A 14,179-nucleotide genomic window follows, 5' to 3' on the forward strand; every position below is an offset into this window, starting at 1 on the left:
ATCATACCTCTAATCTTTATCTCGGTTACATTTGTAAAACCCAACTTCTTTTCGTTGTCCCTGGGTGAATTGTTGGTCTGAGTATTTTCTTTCTTCCAGAAGCCAATAACTTGCCAGCCGAGGGTAGGGATTGACTATCTGGTAGACACTAGATCAAGCACCTGATAGATTATTAACCTTGAGTGCTAGTTCGATCTGAAAGACTTCTTCAACCGAGAATCTCGATGGTTGTGAACTGGTCTCTGTAAGTGCACAGGTTTGCTAGGTTCACCCGATGGTTCCCCACTTTTACATGGTGCATTGTCTCTCTTTGTGGCCTTTGTTTCGTAATCCTCTGTCGGCATATGTGGTGTCGAACATGTCACATGAAATGGCTTGCCGAGAACTCTGGCTTGAGATCTTTCACTCTTTTCCATCATTTCCAATCGAGAGGTTCAGCAAAGAGTCTTGATTTTAATACGTTCCTTGACGAAGTACTTGATAATTCGAATATGGTCTTGACCGGACGGACCATTGATATTATTACCTCAAAATCAATCCTCTATCATCCATTGGATTCAAGAACTTATTTTTTCTCTACTTTACAATGAACATCGATTCACACACCTCATTTATCAGACACAACCAGAGTGTCAATATTTCGACCCCTTGCTACATTGTCCACTACCATGAATGGCAGTGGATTTCCAGAGTGTGAATATCCAGATTGAATATTAGAGTAATCTCCCGAGCGGCACCGAAACACATCTAGCTCTTTAGGTTTTTTTAAATGTTTTTTTGGTCCGGCTATACAAGCACTTGAGATATAAGCGGGTTAAGTAGAGGTGGGCAAGCGAGAAGGGATATAAAGCCCCTTGTCTCTACCGGCTGCTGTGGAGTCCATATACAGCAGCCTGCGACTAACTACCGCTTCCCTTTGGTTTCTATTGGAATTCAATCCAATAAAATATAAGCTGATTAAGATTGAGAGATTCAATCGTATGATGATGAGTATTATTTACTTTTTCGCTATTGATGCTAAAATCGTGCGTATAATGTACATGCAAAATAAAATGCGTCCTGACAGCCATCTGCCAGGATAGACGTAATATACAGTCGGTTGACCACCCGACAATATGAATCCAAATGTAGTGTAACAACTCCAACCAAATGCGTGCAACGGTCTCCGAAAGAGGAGATATATCTTTAAGAAAAGAAGTATTCACTGCGGCGAATCCGAGTCAAGTCCCAGTCGCCCTTCTTAGGCACGTCACGGAAGCTCATGGGTAGCCAAAGCCAGAGAGGCGCCGATCCGCTGCTCTTCTTGGGCTTCTTCTCGGTAACTTCAACTGAGTCGTTGAGACCTTCAGCATCGGCTTTGGGGGTTGGCTTCGAATCCATCAAATCAACTTCATTGAACAGACTCTGAACGGCCGGGTCATTGGGGTCAATGCCCGCGGCATCAGGTCTCCGTTCAGCGGCTTCAATATCTTCGGGGATGTGACCAACTTTATTCTCACCCAGAGAGTTGGAGATGATCAAATCCTCTGCTGTGCAGCCCATTTTCTCGAACAGAGCGGCAGGAGTCTCCATAGCACGGCCTTCAGCCTGTTCCGCTGGGTCCTCGGATCGTAGAAGCTGTTGGCGCCGGTTCTCGTCGATCAGCTCCAAGAGTCTCGTATTTTTCAATCGGTATGCTTTCTTGTTGCGCGATTCTCTGATGGCACGAGCAAGTTTGCTGGAGGCCGAAATTTTGCCCAAAAATAGATTCTTGCCATAACGAACTTTGAATTCCGAAGCAAGCCGCCCAATGATGTCGTCAGAGTGCAACTGGACGAATGCATCACGAAGAACTGAGTTCATCTTGTCGACATCACCGGCATGGGTCCAGAAAGAATCGTGGACTGCGGAGAAAGCGAGGCCAGCTTTGTTGCAGGCATTAGCAGACATAATCATGTGTGTCGCATCGAGGGAGTGGATGAAGTTTGGCGGGAATGCCTGCAGCTGCTTGCGTCGGGAGACCACATCGTCAGAGTTGACGTCCACAATATTGAGGTCCTGTAAACTAGTGGACACACGACGAGCCTTCCGGGTACGGTAAGGCTGGACAACTGGGAGTCCCAGAGGAGTGGTCCAGATGACAGTAGACCGGAACTTCTTAACTGGGTCAAGAAGCTTGGAAATGCTTCTGTCACCGGGGGCATAGTCACCATTGGGCAGCAATGCCTCGTTCGCAAGTGTCTCGACTTGGTCTGGGGTCAAACTCTGAGTGATACGGCTGGCACAGTCACCGAGCCAGTATTGAATCTCGTGGGCTCCGTTGAACATGGATCCCAAGGCCTCGAAGATCTTTCCGGCAATATACAAAGAACCAGCCTTTTTCGTTTCGGGATCAAGCTCGGGGTAGTGATCATTCAGCTGCTTCCTGACTTGGCGCATAGCACCCATGAAAGTCACACCATAGACGTTAGTCATGACTGTCTGCTTGACGACCTTTCGGGTGATCTTTCCGTTAAGAACTTTGGCAATCTCGACACCCTCGGCCGCATCTTTTTCCACTGCAATCTTCACAAATTCGGAGACACCAGTGTAAACATCGGACGGCCGATCAGAGGGCTCGAGATTGACCTGCTGGGCGCCAACAAGGTCACCGCCTAGAGCAGCGTAATGCTGAAGACCGTTGCAAGAACCATCTTGGTGAATGGGCAGGCGAGAGAGGTATGTAGTGGGATCTTCACAACGCAAAGCATTGCGGAGTTCGCAGCAAGCTGCTAAGCACTGCCATGGATCTTCGGCCTTCAGCCACCACCGTTTGCCGTTAAGACCGTTGTTGGCAGAGTCGAGAATATCGTCAAGGTGGTCCATGGCAAACTGTTCACGTTCAGACATGCTCGCCTTGTCAAATCCGGCAAGGTTGGAAATTTGAATTTTCAGCCAACGCAAACCACTGACACCAAGCGGCTTGGCCTCACTGAACAAGAGAAGGCCTCTAGAGTTATCAGCTCCCATCTGGTTGAGGTAAGGAGGTAGCGGGTAAGCTCGTCCACGGAAATCCAGGTTGTGAGGCAGATAGAACGTCTCATTACGGAAAGCTCGCGCGACTTCTAATTGGAAATTCTGGAAGCATCGCACTGAGTGATATCCTGCCCGAAGATTCTCCATTTCACGCATGAGAGTCTGCCATTTCTTCTCGGCATCATAGCCCGCATCAGTGGCAGGCTTGGGTGGTACCGGAAGATCTGGTTCAAGAGGTGCTAGACTCGCAAGGGCATCGCCCTTGTTCCAGGCTTCAAGCATGACCTCGAAGACCTCTTTGTTGATGACCCAACCGGTGTTTCCGAGCACATTGAGACCATCCCGGATTGCTTCAAGGCCATTCTGTTCCAAGGCAGCTTTGATATAGGCTGGTTGCAAAGACTCGCCAGGTGTTGTGCGAATGATGTTGCTTTGGTAGAGCATATATCCGCCTTCCTTGAGGCCCGTCCAAGGCTTGGGCTTGCATACCATGGGAAGATGACGACCAATGAGCTCTGCAGGAGGCTCCTTGGCCACCATTCTGACAATCTCAGGGTGCATGTGGATGAGACCGAGACGCTTTCCAAATGTAATTTCGTATGCATGCAAAAAGGCAGGTTTCACGATAATCTTCGCCTCGCCAGCTTTGGCGTCTTTGTTGGGAACAGTGACTTTGCCGACATCAAATAGCAATTTCATCAACACTGCTCCAACTCTGACTGTGGTTCGCTGGCCCCAGTGCAATTCAGGGTCCTCGTGGGTCACTGATTCAACCAAGTGTCTCCATCGGGGTCGGCCGTCTTTGCCCTTGCGCCCTGCGAGCATGTCCTTGAGCATTTCGGTGCGTCGAGTATCTGAGCTCGCGCTCTTCTTCATGTAAGCCTGAGCAATCAACTCATCCTGGACCTCACGGCCAATGAAAGACGCAAGAGTAGAGAGCTTGATTCCCTTCTCCATTCCTCCGCGGCTGAAAACAGACATCACAGCCAAAATTGTGATGGCTGATAATTTTTCTGCGTCCAAGGACTGCAGGTACACGCCGTATTCAAGACGTTCCTTTGCTTCACGAGTCCGGACTGGCTCTGTTTCAGCCTTGGTGGCAAATTGAATTTCCTCCTTGATAGCGGCCACAAGATCGGTGTGCCATTGACTCATCGCGGCATTGACGTTTCTCTTTCCCGAAATCATGTCCAGGCCAGCCTTTGTCCTTTCATCGAACTCGGCGCGCCAGCGAGCAGTGGCTGCTTTAATCGTATCGGCTTCGAGCCTTTGTTGTCTGAGCTTGGTGACAAGATATTCCTTCTCTTCCTCGGTGCCCTCAAAATTGTCCGGTACAGAGACTTGAGAGTTATCTGAGAATAGGGAGAGCGACTCCTTCAACGACGAGAGACCGAGGCCTTTTTGTTCTGCCGCAAGGACATCCGCAACTTCGTTCTCAACGGCAATCGCCTGCTCTTGTGTTGTAGTATCGTCGAGATTGAAGTGGTCAAGGGAGGGTTGACGTAGGTCGTACCAACAGATCTACAAATCAAGCGTTAGTAAAATCCATGCAGTTTTCCAATTAAATCAGAAGGGCACAAACCTTGGACAGCTCTCCAAGATCCAGATCAGTGAGAACCTCGACTGCCAGAAGTTCCTCGTGAAGGTCCACTTTCTTCGCCAGTTCCCAATACCGTCGCACCGCTCTCTCCCGCTTGCCCCCGTGGAACATGCGCAATGCCATGCGAATCATGGCGGCAAAAGTCTCGGCGTTCGCAAAGACACCAGCCGCGGGCATATCCACCTCGAACCATTTTTGCAACGGCAGAACCATGTATTCCTGTCGAGTGATGATCATATGGGAAACCATTTCTTTCAGGTAACGGTTATGGAGGGCTAAGTACTCAGGAGAGCCGATGGCGAAATTAGAGCCTAAGCGACTGAGCAACGCTGCAGCTCGATCAAACCGGCCAACTTTCATCGACATATCGAAGTTCGCCAGCATCTCCTCCTGGTCGCCGCCAATACCTCTGACTTTGCGGTGGACTTTCGGCTGAGACTGGGGAGTCTCATCGAGGATAACCAGGGAGGAAGCATCAAAAGGGTTGGTCATGCCGAAAGCCGGCTTGTCGAAGGGACTCTTTATATCCATAGATGCGGAGTAGGGGGTGTCGTCCAAGGGCATGTAGGATCCCTGGTCGAGGACAGACTGGTCGGTTGCTGTGGCGAGATTGCGCTGTGACTGGAAAGATGGTCGTCGGTGTCGGGTCTGAGTCGATGTAGTTTGCGAGTTCAGGATCGGGCTCGAAACACTGGAACTGGAATGAAGACGCAGCATGGAGGAGCCAGCCAATGCCCGATGGGCATTAGCCTTCCGGAGGTGAAAGAGGGCATTTTTCTGACGGGCCACGCGTGACAACATGATGCATGTAGCGCTTCAATAACAGGGATTAAACGAATATAGATGGATGCGAATCGATGGGTGGGCGATTAAATGGATAGCATGAGGACAACTGCGACAGCTGAAGCAGGGGAAGCGACTGAACGATTCCACCGGTTAAAAAGACAGAGACTTGGTCGACAATTCTGTCGAGATTGTTTCCGATGCCGTCCCGCAGCCTCAACCCGAGTGATAAGAAGGACAGAAAAGGAAAGGAACGGGTGAGAATCAAAAGGGATGTTGAGCACGAGAGCGAACGGAGATTCAGCGGAAAAAAAGCGTCGCGGAACGCGTGACTTCACGTGACCTTATCCGATCTAATCGCAGTTCCGATTGGCGGATCACAATACGAGTGGCAACCGTAAAAATATTGAAGCTAAGTAGAGCTGTGGGAACTTGAGGGAGGCTACTATTTAAATTTTACCCCAGGGCTAGACTTTGGTCTTATAGGCATGTGCTATTTATTCAAGACAATCTGCAATATATCGTCCAATGGTCAAGTTGTGCGGAGATCAAATATGTTCGTGAACCAGAAGAGCGCCTTTATTGATATCTTATGCAATGGGAGTTTTGTTTCAATAGCCCGTATCACCCCTCTTCATCCTCGCCGTCTGACCGTCCTTCTCTTTGCTTCTGCCGGTTCTGCTTCATGGCCCATCCCGTCATCTCTGGCCGTGCAGGATCAATTCGAGGAGCACTCATTCCATCAAGATAGTCTTCACTGTTGATGGTTGCTTCAAGTTGTGGCAGTTCGTCAACGTTCGGGTTCATCATGTAGTTTTCATATGTGAACCATGAGTCCTCGGTCTAAACAGAAGTTTCGATTAGCTATCGTTCACTGTCAAGGTCGGGTTGTCGAATCTAACATACCTCGGCATCTACCCACTCAAATTTCTTCCATTTCTCCTCTTGCATCTTTTTCAGAAGCTCCAGGTTTCCCTGAAGGACGGCGCCTCCATCTTCGGCGCCCTTGATCTTCACATCAATAGCACGCGCCTCGGACTCAGCCGGGCGATCTTCGTCATCTTTCTTGCCCTTGGAGCCACGACCCTTGGGAGCTTCATCTAGCGCATCGAGATGGTGAAGCTGGGGGTGTAATTGGACAACTGCAGAAACCGGGGAAAGGTGCAGATTTTCTGAGTATGGCTGTTAGCGTACGGATCACAGAAACACCGGAAGACTGCACACTCACTTCCTTTGAACGTAGCGAGCATGTAGACCGGATCTCCTTCTTCCTGGGGCTTAATGCGGCCTCCAAGCGCTTGTGTAGTGACCAATGACGACGGGTCCACCATCTTCCTACTGTCCAGCACTTCAATATCGCCGCTTCCCTCGGCCTTGACTCGACCTCCACCACTGGCCAGACTTCCAGAGCTGAAGCCACCAGCCATTCCGAAGGCGCCACCATCACGATTGGCGCGACTCTTTTTCATCGCATCGCCGTATTTGAGGCCCTTGTTCACGTCGTAGGTGCCTCGGGTCTGGATGGGAACTTCGATCTCTACCATGCCGGTGCCGGGCTTCATTCGCAGTGAGGTAGGCTTCTGGCCCCTTCGCGCATTGTAGGGGAGTTTGGCAGGTCGGTCGAGGTATTGAAAGACATATCGAGAGATGTCTGAGTCGGTCAGGACAATGTCGTAGGAGGCGATCACCGGATCATCGTCGGTGGATCTCATGGTTGACAAGTGTATCAGTAGTCTCCCTGCGAATAAATGAGCAATATTAAATAATTAGAGACGGTAGTGAAGCAGGAAGAAGCCTGCCTCTCAAATCGTTCTTTTTTTCTAGCGGTTATCCGGTTCGATAAGCGGGGGTGCGGCAGAAAATAGCTCATCCCACCGCCTTTCTTTTTGTGTACGAAACGCGATGCCCCTGGTTTCTTTTTCCTCTCTTCTGAGGACCCGAGAGTCATGCCGTGGGGATTTATCACCAGTCCTCCCTCCCATCCTTGCATACTCTCCCCATTGAGTTCAATCTCAATGCCTTCCTAGTGTGTGAGACGCACTCTTTGAGACGTCGCTCATTCAGGCTAAGGAGCCGCCGAGCAGACAGTTGACGATGCACCAACCACCCATTCGAACACACCATTCGGAAACTACCCGCATTTCAGATCGGGGCCTGGACCAAAATACTGGTCTGACCCGCGATATGTTTGCAAATTATTGAACCTATTGACATAGTCGTCCTTGACATCTGGTCGGACAGACATAGTCTTAACACAGGGCCTCTCATCGGCCCGACCTGATCATGTAACCTTGATCTTGTATTACCAAAGAACTGAAGCAGGCCAATACGACCGTGGCCCATGATGTGCTATCTGGTTAGGTAGAGTAGTTCGGCGGTGGCTTATTGGCTTTCACTGTTGGTGGAGATGGGATGGGCTCGAGCAGGATTTTAAACATCAATCAATCAATCAAAGTTTAATTACCTGAATATTGTCTACTCTAAAATCGTATTTTGTGGAGCTTGATCAAACAATGAGAGGCCCCTCCAGCCCGACAACGGAGATGTCTTTGCTACGCCGAATCACCCGTGGACCTCATCTTCTAGTGAAATATCTGTCAATTCGTCTTGAAAGGCATTCTGTTATTTAGATTTTTCTCCGAATACGCCCAATAACAAAGTCACGACTGCCTACCTCACATCAAGTTATAACATTTTTTTGGCCCAGCTCTATGAAGATTTCTTGAACATGAAATCGTGGTATTGACGCATTCTAGCAGATGGTTCATAGATACACCCAAGAGTACATGAAGGGTAAAATAAAAACAAGAACAGAGAGATATCAGCAATGTTTTGCACGAGCGGAACCATTCGTTCGCCAAGAAACAATGCGTCTAGAGGCATCAAAGGACATGGACAGATATTATCGCAAAATGAAATGAACAAGATTTTGGGTTTCCCGTGGTAATCATAACACGTTGGGTTTTCGGTGTGAATATTTACTCCTCTTCTTCCTCTTCCTCTTCGGCGACCTATGGAGAAGTTAGAATTGAAGTTTGGGTAGATTTGAGGAAGCATCACTTACACCCTCATGGAAGTTAGTTCCGTTGGTGGTCGCCTTGATGACGCCGGCGCGGATACAGAAGTCACCGAAGCGCTCCGGGGTATCGCCGTCGGTGTTGCGCTCCTGGGCGTAACGCTTGAGGAGATCCTTCATGATCTCGAGGATCTCGTCTTCCTTGATGGAAGAGCGGTAGAGCTTGTTCAGGCGCTGGCCGTGGTAGCCACCTCCCAGGTACATGTTGTAGGCACCGTAGGCCTTGCCGACGAAGGCAACCTCAGCCAACCAGGGACGGGCACAGCCGTTGGGGCAACCGGTCATACGCATGACAATGCTGTCACGGCCAAGACCGTTCTCCTCGAGGGTGGACTCGAGCTTGGAAATTAAGACGGGCAGGTAGCGCTCAGACTCAGCCATGGCGAGACCGCAAGTGGGGAAAGCGACGCAGGCAGAGGAGGAAAGACGCATGCCAGAGAAGTTCGTGTTGTCAAGCTTGTACTTGGCCATGTGCTCCTTGACCAGGGGCAGGTCCTCGTCGGTGACGTTAGAGATAATCAAGTGCTGATTACCGGTGAGACGGAACTCGCCCTTGCCGAGCTCAGCCAGCTCGCGGAGACCAGTGCGCATGGCGAACTCGGCGGTGTCCTCGATACGACCGTTCTCGATGAAGAAAGTGAAGTGATTCAAGCCCTTCTCGTCCTTCAGCCAGCCGAAGGTGTCGACGTTGGAGTCGAACTTGAAGGGGCGGGGCTCGGTGAACTTCAAGCCCTCGGGCAAAAGATCCTCGACCTTGCTCTTGAAAACCTCGACACCCATGTCGTCAATGGTGTACTTGAGACGGGCGTGCTTGCGGTTCTTGCGGTCACCGTTGTCACGCTGGACGAGCATGATCTTCTCACAAGCAAGGTGAACAGTTTCCTTGGGGAAGAAGCCGAACATACGACCAGTCTGGGGGTAGGTCTTCTTGTTGTTGTGGGTGGTACCCATACCACCACCAGCAAGAACGTTGAAGCCCTCCAGTTTTCCATCAGCACCCTTGATGGCAATCAGACCAATATCGTGGGCGTAGACATCAGTGTCGTTGTGAGGAGGAATGGCAATGGTGATCTTGAACTTGCGGGGCAAGTATGTGGGACCATATAGGGGCTCGAAGTCGACGACGGCATCACCAGCAACCTGAACCTTCTTGTCGTTCTCGTCCTTCAGCCAGATCTCGTGGTAGGCTGTGGTCGAGGGCAGAAGATGTTCACTGATCTTCTTGGAGAAAGCCCAGGTCTCGCGGTGGAAGTCAGACAGCTCGGGGAGGGAACTGCACATAACGTTACGGTTGACATCACCACAAGCAGCGAGAGTATCCATGAGAGACGCGTTAATAGCCTGCATAGCGCCACGAAGCTTGCGCTTGATGACACCATGGAACTGGAAAGTCTGACGGGTAGTGAGCTTCATGGTCTCATTACCGTGCGAGCTGCTGATGGCATCCATCTGCAGCCACTGCTTAGGGGTAGCGACACCACCGGGAAGACGGCAACGAATCATGAAGCTGTAGGCAGGCTCGAGACCCTGAGCCTTGCGCTCGTCACGAACATCACGGTCATCCTGCATATAAGTGCCGTGGAACTTGGTCAGCTGGGCGTCGCTGGCAGAGATGGCACCAGTGGACTCATCCAGAAGACCCTCCATAATGGTTCCACGCAGGAAGTTCGACTGGACCTTAATGTCCTCATTCGTTATCGGGGCGGGTTCCTCGGGCAGGCCCTCGACCTTGTCAACACCCAGAGACTGCCAAAGACGGGGCTCCCACTCGGAGTAGCCGGTCTGGTAAGCATCAGGATCCTGGTCATCACCGAGACCAAGGTCGGTCAGCTTACGGCCACCCAGGAAGGCAATGCGGGCATCGAGGTCCTTGGCGGGCTTGTTGTAATAGATCTTGTCCTCCTTGCGGGGCCAGTAGTGGCTGTCACCAAGACCGAAGACGGAATAGTTGATGGAAGACAAATCCAAGTCACCGGAGTTTTTGATGTGCTCCCAAAGACTACGGCCGTTGACAGGGAACTCACCTTGACCGGCAACACTGGAAATGAATACAATGTTCTCCTCAGTAGCGAGGTCGTCGGCCGGGTATTCATCCATAGCCATGACCATAGTCTTCAGACCTCTGGCGCGACCACGGTTACCAAGGCGAGTTGCAATGTTCTGGGCGTTACCGCCGTCGGATGCAAAGAGAATGGTCAGGGGAGCACCGAAAAGGCCATCCAAAAGCTTCTCATATGAGTCCTTGGCCTTGCGCTTCTGCAAGGCACGGACCTCAGTGCCGTAAGATTCAGAAAGCACAGGTGAGTACTTGGGGTGACGGTTCATGATCTGGGTTAGCTGGTTATCCCGGCGAAGGAACTCCTCCAACTCGCGCTTGATGCGCTCGGAGTCCAGAGCGAACTTGGGCTCGCTCGTCCCATCATTTGCGGGGTTCCAGCGGTACAGAGGCCAGTAGCCAAGATCAATGGCCTTCTTGGTCTCCTGGAGAACAGTAAGAGCGGAGTCGTCTTCCTGGTGGTAGGGAAGGTAGGCGACAATAACGGAGGGGCCCTTGTACTGCTCGGCCTCAGCCATGGCCTGAAGAACCTGGGTGTAAGAGCCGTAGACAGCAGTAGAGGCAACATAGGCATTGCCAAAGTTCATAGCATAAAGACCAATGTCCTTCTTGCGGCGAGTTGCATCAGCAGCGGTGCGCTCGGAGTAGGGCTTCGAATCAATGATCAACATGTTGACATTGGCGCCAGAGGCGAGGACCTGGTGAACACCAGAGTTGCCCAGATCGTAGGCCCAGGCATCGGAGCCAATCAGCCACTGAGACTCCTCGTAGAACAGCTGCTTTGACTGAAGCAGCTCACGGGACAGCTTGGATCCGTCGTTGGAGAGGCGAGAAATGACATCGGGAGCGATCTTGTTAGCCTTGGCAGCCTCCTTGGCACTCAAAGCCCAGCGCGACAACCAGTCCTTAGGCACATCAGTCGCAAAGGTGCTAGACTTGGAGGCCTCCTCAACCTCACGAATAAAGCGCTCACGGTGCTCCTTACGAGCAAGAAGAGAACCGAAGCCATACTCGGGGCTGGCAGCGATAGTGGACGAGACACCGGCGTTCTGGGCACCGAGCTGGTTCGCAATGTAAAGACGCTCACCAAAGAGCTGGCTGAGAATCTTGATATAAGCATTCTCAATGTGGGGCTGCTCAAGAGCCTCCTCGGCGGTGGGAACATTGGAGCTACCGATATCCAGGTTCTGAATGGGGGAAGAAGCCTGCAGATTCTGGAGAACACCACGGAGAGCCTGGACAGCAGTGGAGGGCTCAACGTATCCAAGACGGTATCCAACGACTTTGAGGGTCTGACCACGGACGGTGGAGGGAGTCACGCTGGAAAGCAGGTCCATGAATGAAGGACCCCACTTAGTGGTCTTGCGAACCTGCTCCAAGACGGCAATCTTCTCAACCGAGGCGGGGATAGAGTTCACGATCTGACCACCGACCCAAGGGCGGTAGAGGCGAGCGGTGATGAGACCAATGTTCTCAAGTTCGCTGTTAGCCTGAGGGTGAGACAGGGCATCAGCGAAGACACCGGAAGATCCAAAGACGAAGACGGCGGACTTGGCGTCAGCAGGTCCGGTGTATTCGATGGCACTGTAGGTACGGCCAACCTCTTTGGACAGAGCAGTCCAGATCTGGGAGGTCCACTCGAAGATATCGGCAGCATTGACGGGACGCACACTGGCGTTATCCACGGTGGTGGCGGTAGAGCTGGGAGCCTCGCTACCAGCGCTGCTGTCGCGGCGGGAAGAGCCAACAGACGAGTTTTCGACGCTAACGTTTGATGGGGTCTGCGTCTGAGAAGGCACATTCAAGTTGGCGGAAGTCTCACCCTGGCCAGCAGGAGCAACTTCTAGGTCCTCAGCAGAGACAGTGGCAACGCGGCCAGAGTCAGCATACAGAGTTTCGGCTCCGGAGGAAGTGTGAGTAGCCACATTTCCACCCAGGTTGAGGATCTTCTTCACAACCTCGGTATCCTCAGCAGTGATAGCGGGATCCTTGGCGGAGTTGGCGGGGTCGAAGAAGTGGATAACACCCTTTCCAGACTTAATGGCCAATGCATGAGCGGTAATGGCAATATCTTGAGCTTCCTGCACGGTCTCAGAGTGCAGGAATGTGAAGCCGCACTGGCGGATGGAGCTAATCACTGAGTAATCGGGGAACGGGGTGGGCTCCAGAGCGACATGAATGACAACGGGGAAGTTGGCAAGGCGATAGAGGTGAGGAACAGAGGAAATCAAGATTGATGAGCTGGTGACAACGGACACAGTCTCGCCTTTTTGCAGGGGGTGGAAAGCAGACAGCAGAGGGTCCTCGTTGTAGCGAATGGCTTGCACCTGATGACGAAGTTAGCTGAATGTCGCGTCCATTATTCCGCTATGTAGCAGTGCACCCACCTCGGGAGTACCCCTTGAGACGGCGCTTGCGGTCTTGTTTGCCTTCAAGGCCTTGAGGGACTTGGAGAACAATGAGTCCGTCCGCAAGGAAGGTTGGACGGAGAGGACAACGTCACTGGCCTGGTAGGCGATTCTCGCCACTTGGAATACACGTTAGCAATTGGTTTTCAGTTATATTATGGACAGATAGCTTACCTGCATCAGCAGCAGTTGTAATGGAGGCCATGGCGGGCAGATGCTGTGAGTTCACAGCTCAAGTGGGCTGAGAAATCACTCGCGGGATAGGGCTTGTCGGCGCCCGGCGATTTCCCACTTGACGTAAATTGTCTTATGAATGCAAGAAGGATAGAAGATTTGACACAATGCAATGTCCGTTCTCTCTGATCCAACAACCTATAAGGGGAAAAAAAAAGTTGACCGTGGGATTTCATCCCATCATCCAGTCAGTTCTCCGCCATCGGGGTTAGATCAGCAGCCTTCTGATTGGCGGACGATCACGACATCGTTGCAAGAATACATTGCAAACATTGCAAACATACTTTTTTGGGCCTAGTATGCGGGGGACCCGTGACCGGCTGCGAGCACGTCAGCGCCGGCTTTTGCTTTTTTTCTGGAATTCAGCCTGCAGCTCACCATTTATTGCCGGCGGTTTTTTGACTTTTGTATAGATCTAGATGTTTTGTTAGATTTGATATATGGTCAATTCGCTACATGTTTCCTCTGTATCTCCAGTTATCGACCACAGGAATGAATCTAACTTCTGCCTTTGCTCACCGCACGGCTACCAATAGTATAGCGGCAATTACCGATTCTCGGTCGAGAGGCACTTTTGAACACAGAACAATCAAGCTCGGGAATTAACGATTAACGTGACCGCTAGGTCCCTGAATTGCGTGATCGCGTAGACCCTAATCCGTAGTGAACTGGTATAACAACAGAAACTGGTTTCTGAAATAACCAAAAAAAAGATTATTTCCATTTTAATAAAAACAGTTGAGCCCGAGAAAAAGCCGAGTCCAATTGTGATTAAAGTAAAAAGAAAATTATGATCGACGCAGGGTTCGAACCTGCGATCTCCCGTGTGTAAGACGGGCGCCTTAACCACTGGGCCAGTCGATCAAGTTAAGATGACTAACAGTAATAGTGTCTCGAGATGGTACCACTCCCTCACTGATTTACAGGGCAGAGACATCAACATCCGCACTTTCATGTGTCCTTTGCAATGAAAAAGTTCATTTTTGAGTTGCGTTATTAAAGTCCGCCGAATTTACCTGTTCAAGTCC

General features: G+C 51.0%; 3 protein-coding genes across 3 annotated transcripts; all 3 read right to left on the bottom strand.

The window, feature by feature from the left end:
* Positions 1-1,185: 1,185 nt before the first annotated feature.
* On the bottom strand, positions 1,186-5,395 carry N7443_006561 (DNA-directed RNA polymerase; the record flags this gene model as incomplete). Its single annotated transcript, XM_056886617.1, has 2 exons — positions 1,186-4,515; positions 4,577-5,395. 2 exons carry the CDS (start codon positions 5,393-5,395, stop codon positions 1,186-1,188), a joined length of 4,149 nt encoding a protein of 1,382 aa, XP_056740266.1.
* A 612-nt stretch (positions 5,396-6,007) lies between these two features.
* Positions 6,008-7,089, bottom strand: N7443_006562 (uncharacterized protein; the record flags this gene model as incomplete). Its single annotated transcript, XM_056886618.1, has 3 exons — positions 6,008-6,220; positions 6,284-6,549; positions 6,606-7,089. Coding segments are annotated over 3 exons (963 nt in total), but the record flags the coding sequence as incomplete, so codon positions are not given.
* Positions 7,090-8,355: 1,266 nt separating this feature from the next.
* N7443_006563 (sulfite reductase (NADPH) subunit beta) lies at positions 8,356-13,122 on the bottom strand (the record flags this gene model as incomplete). The annotated part of the gene is made up of 4 exons (XM_056886619.1): positions 8,356-8,388; positions 8,442-12,836; positions 12,897-13,036; positions 13,092-13,122. 4 exons carry the CDS (start codon positions 13,120-13,122, stop codon positions 8,356-8,358), a joined length of 4,599 nt encoding a protein of 1,532 aa, XP_056740268.1.
* Positions 13,123-14,179: the final 1,057 nt, after the last annotated feature.

This window comes from Penicillium atrosanguineum (genome assembly GCF_028827265.1).
Source record: "Penicillium atrosanguineum strain IBT 20685 chromosome Unknown utg000005l_segment0_segment0, whole genome shotgun sequence".
NCBI lineage: Eukaryota > Fungi > Ascomycota > Eurotiomycetes > Eurotiales > Aspergillaceae > Penicillium > Penicillium atrosanguineum.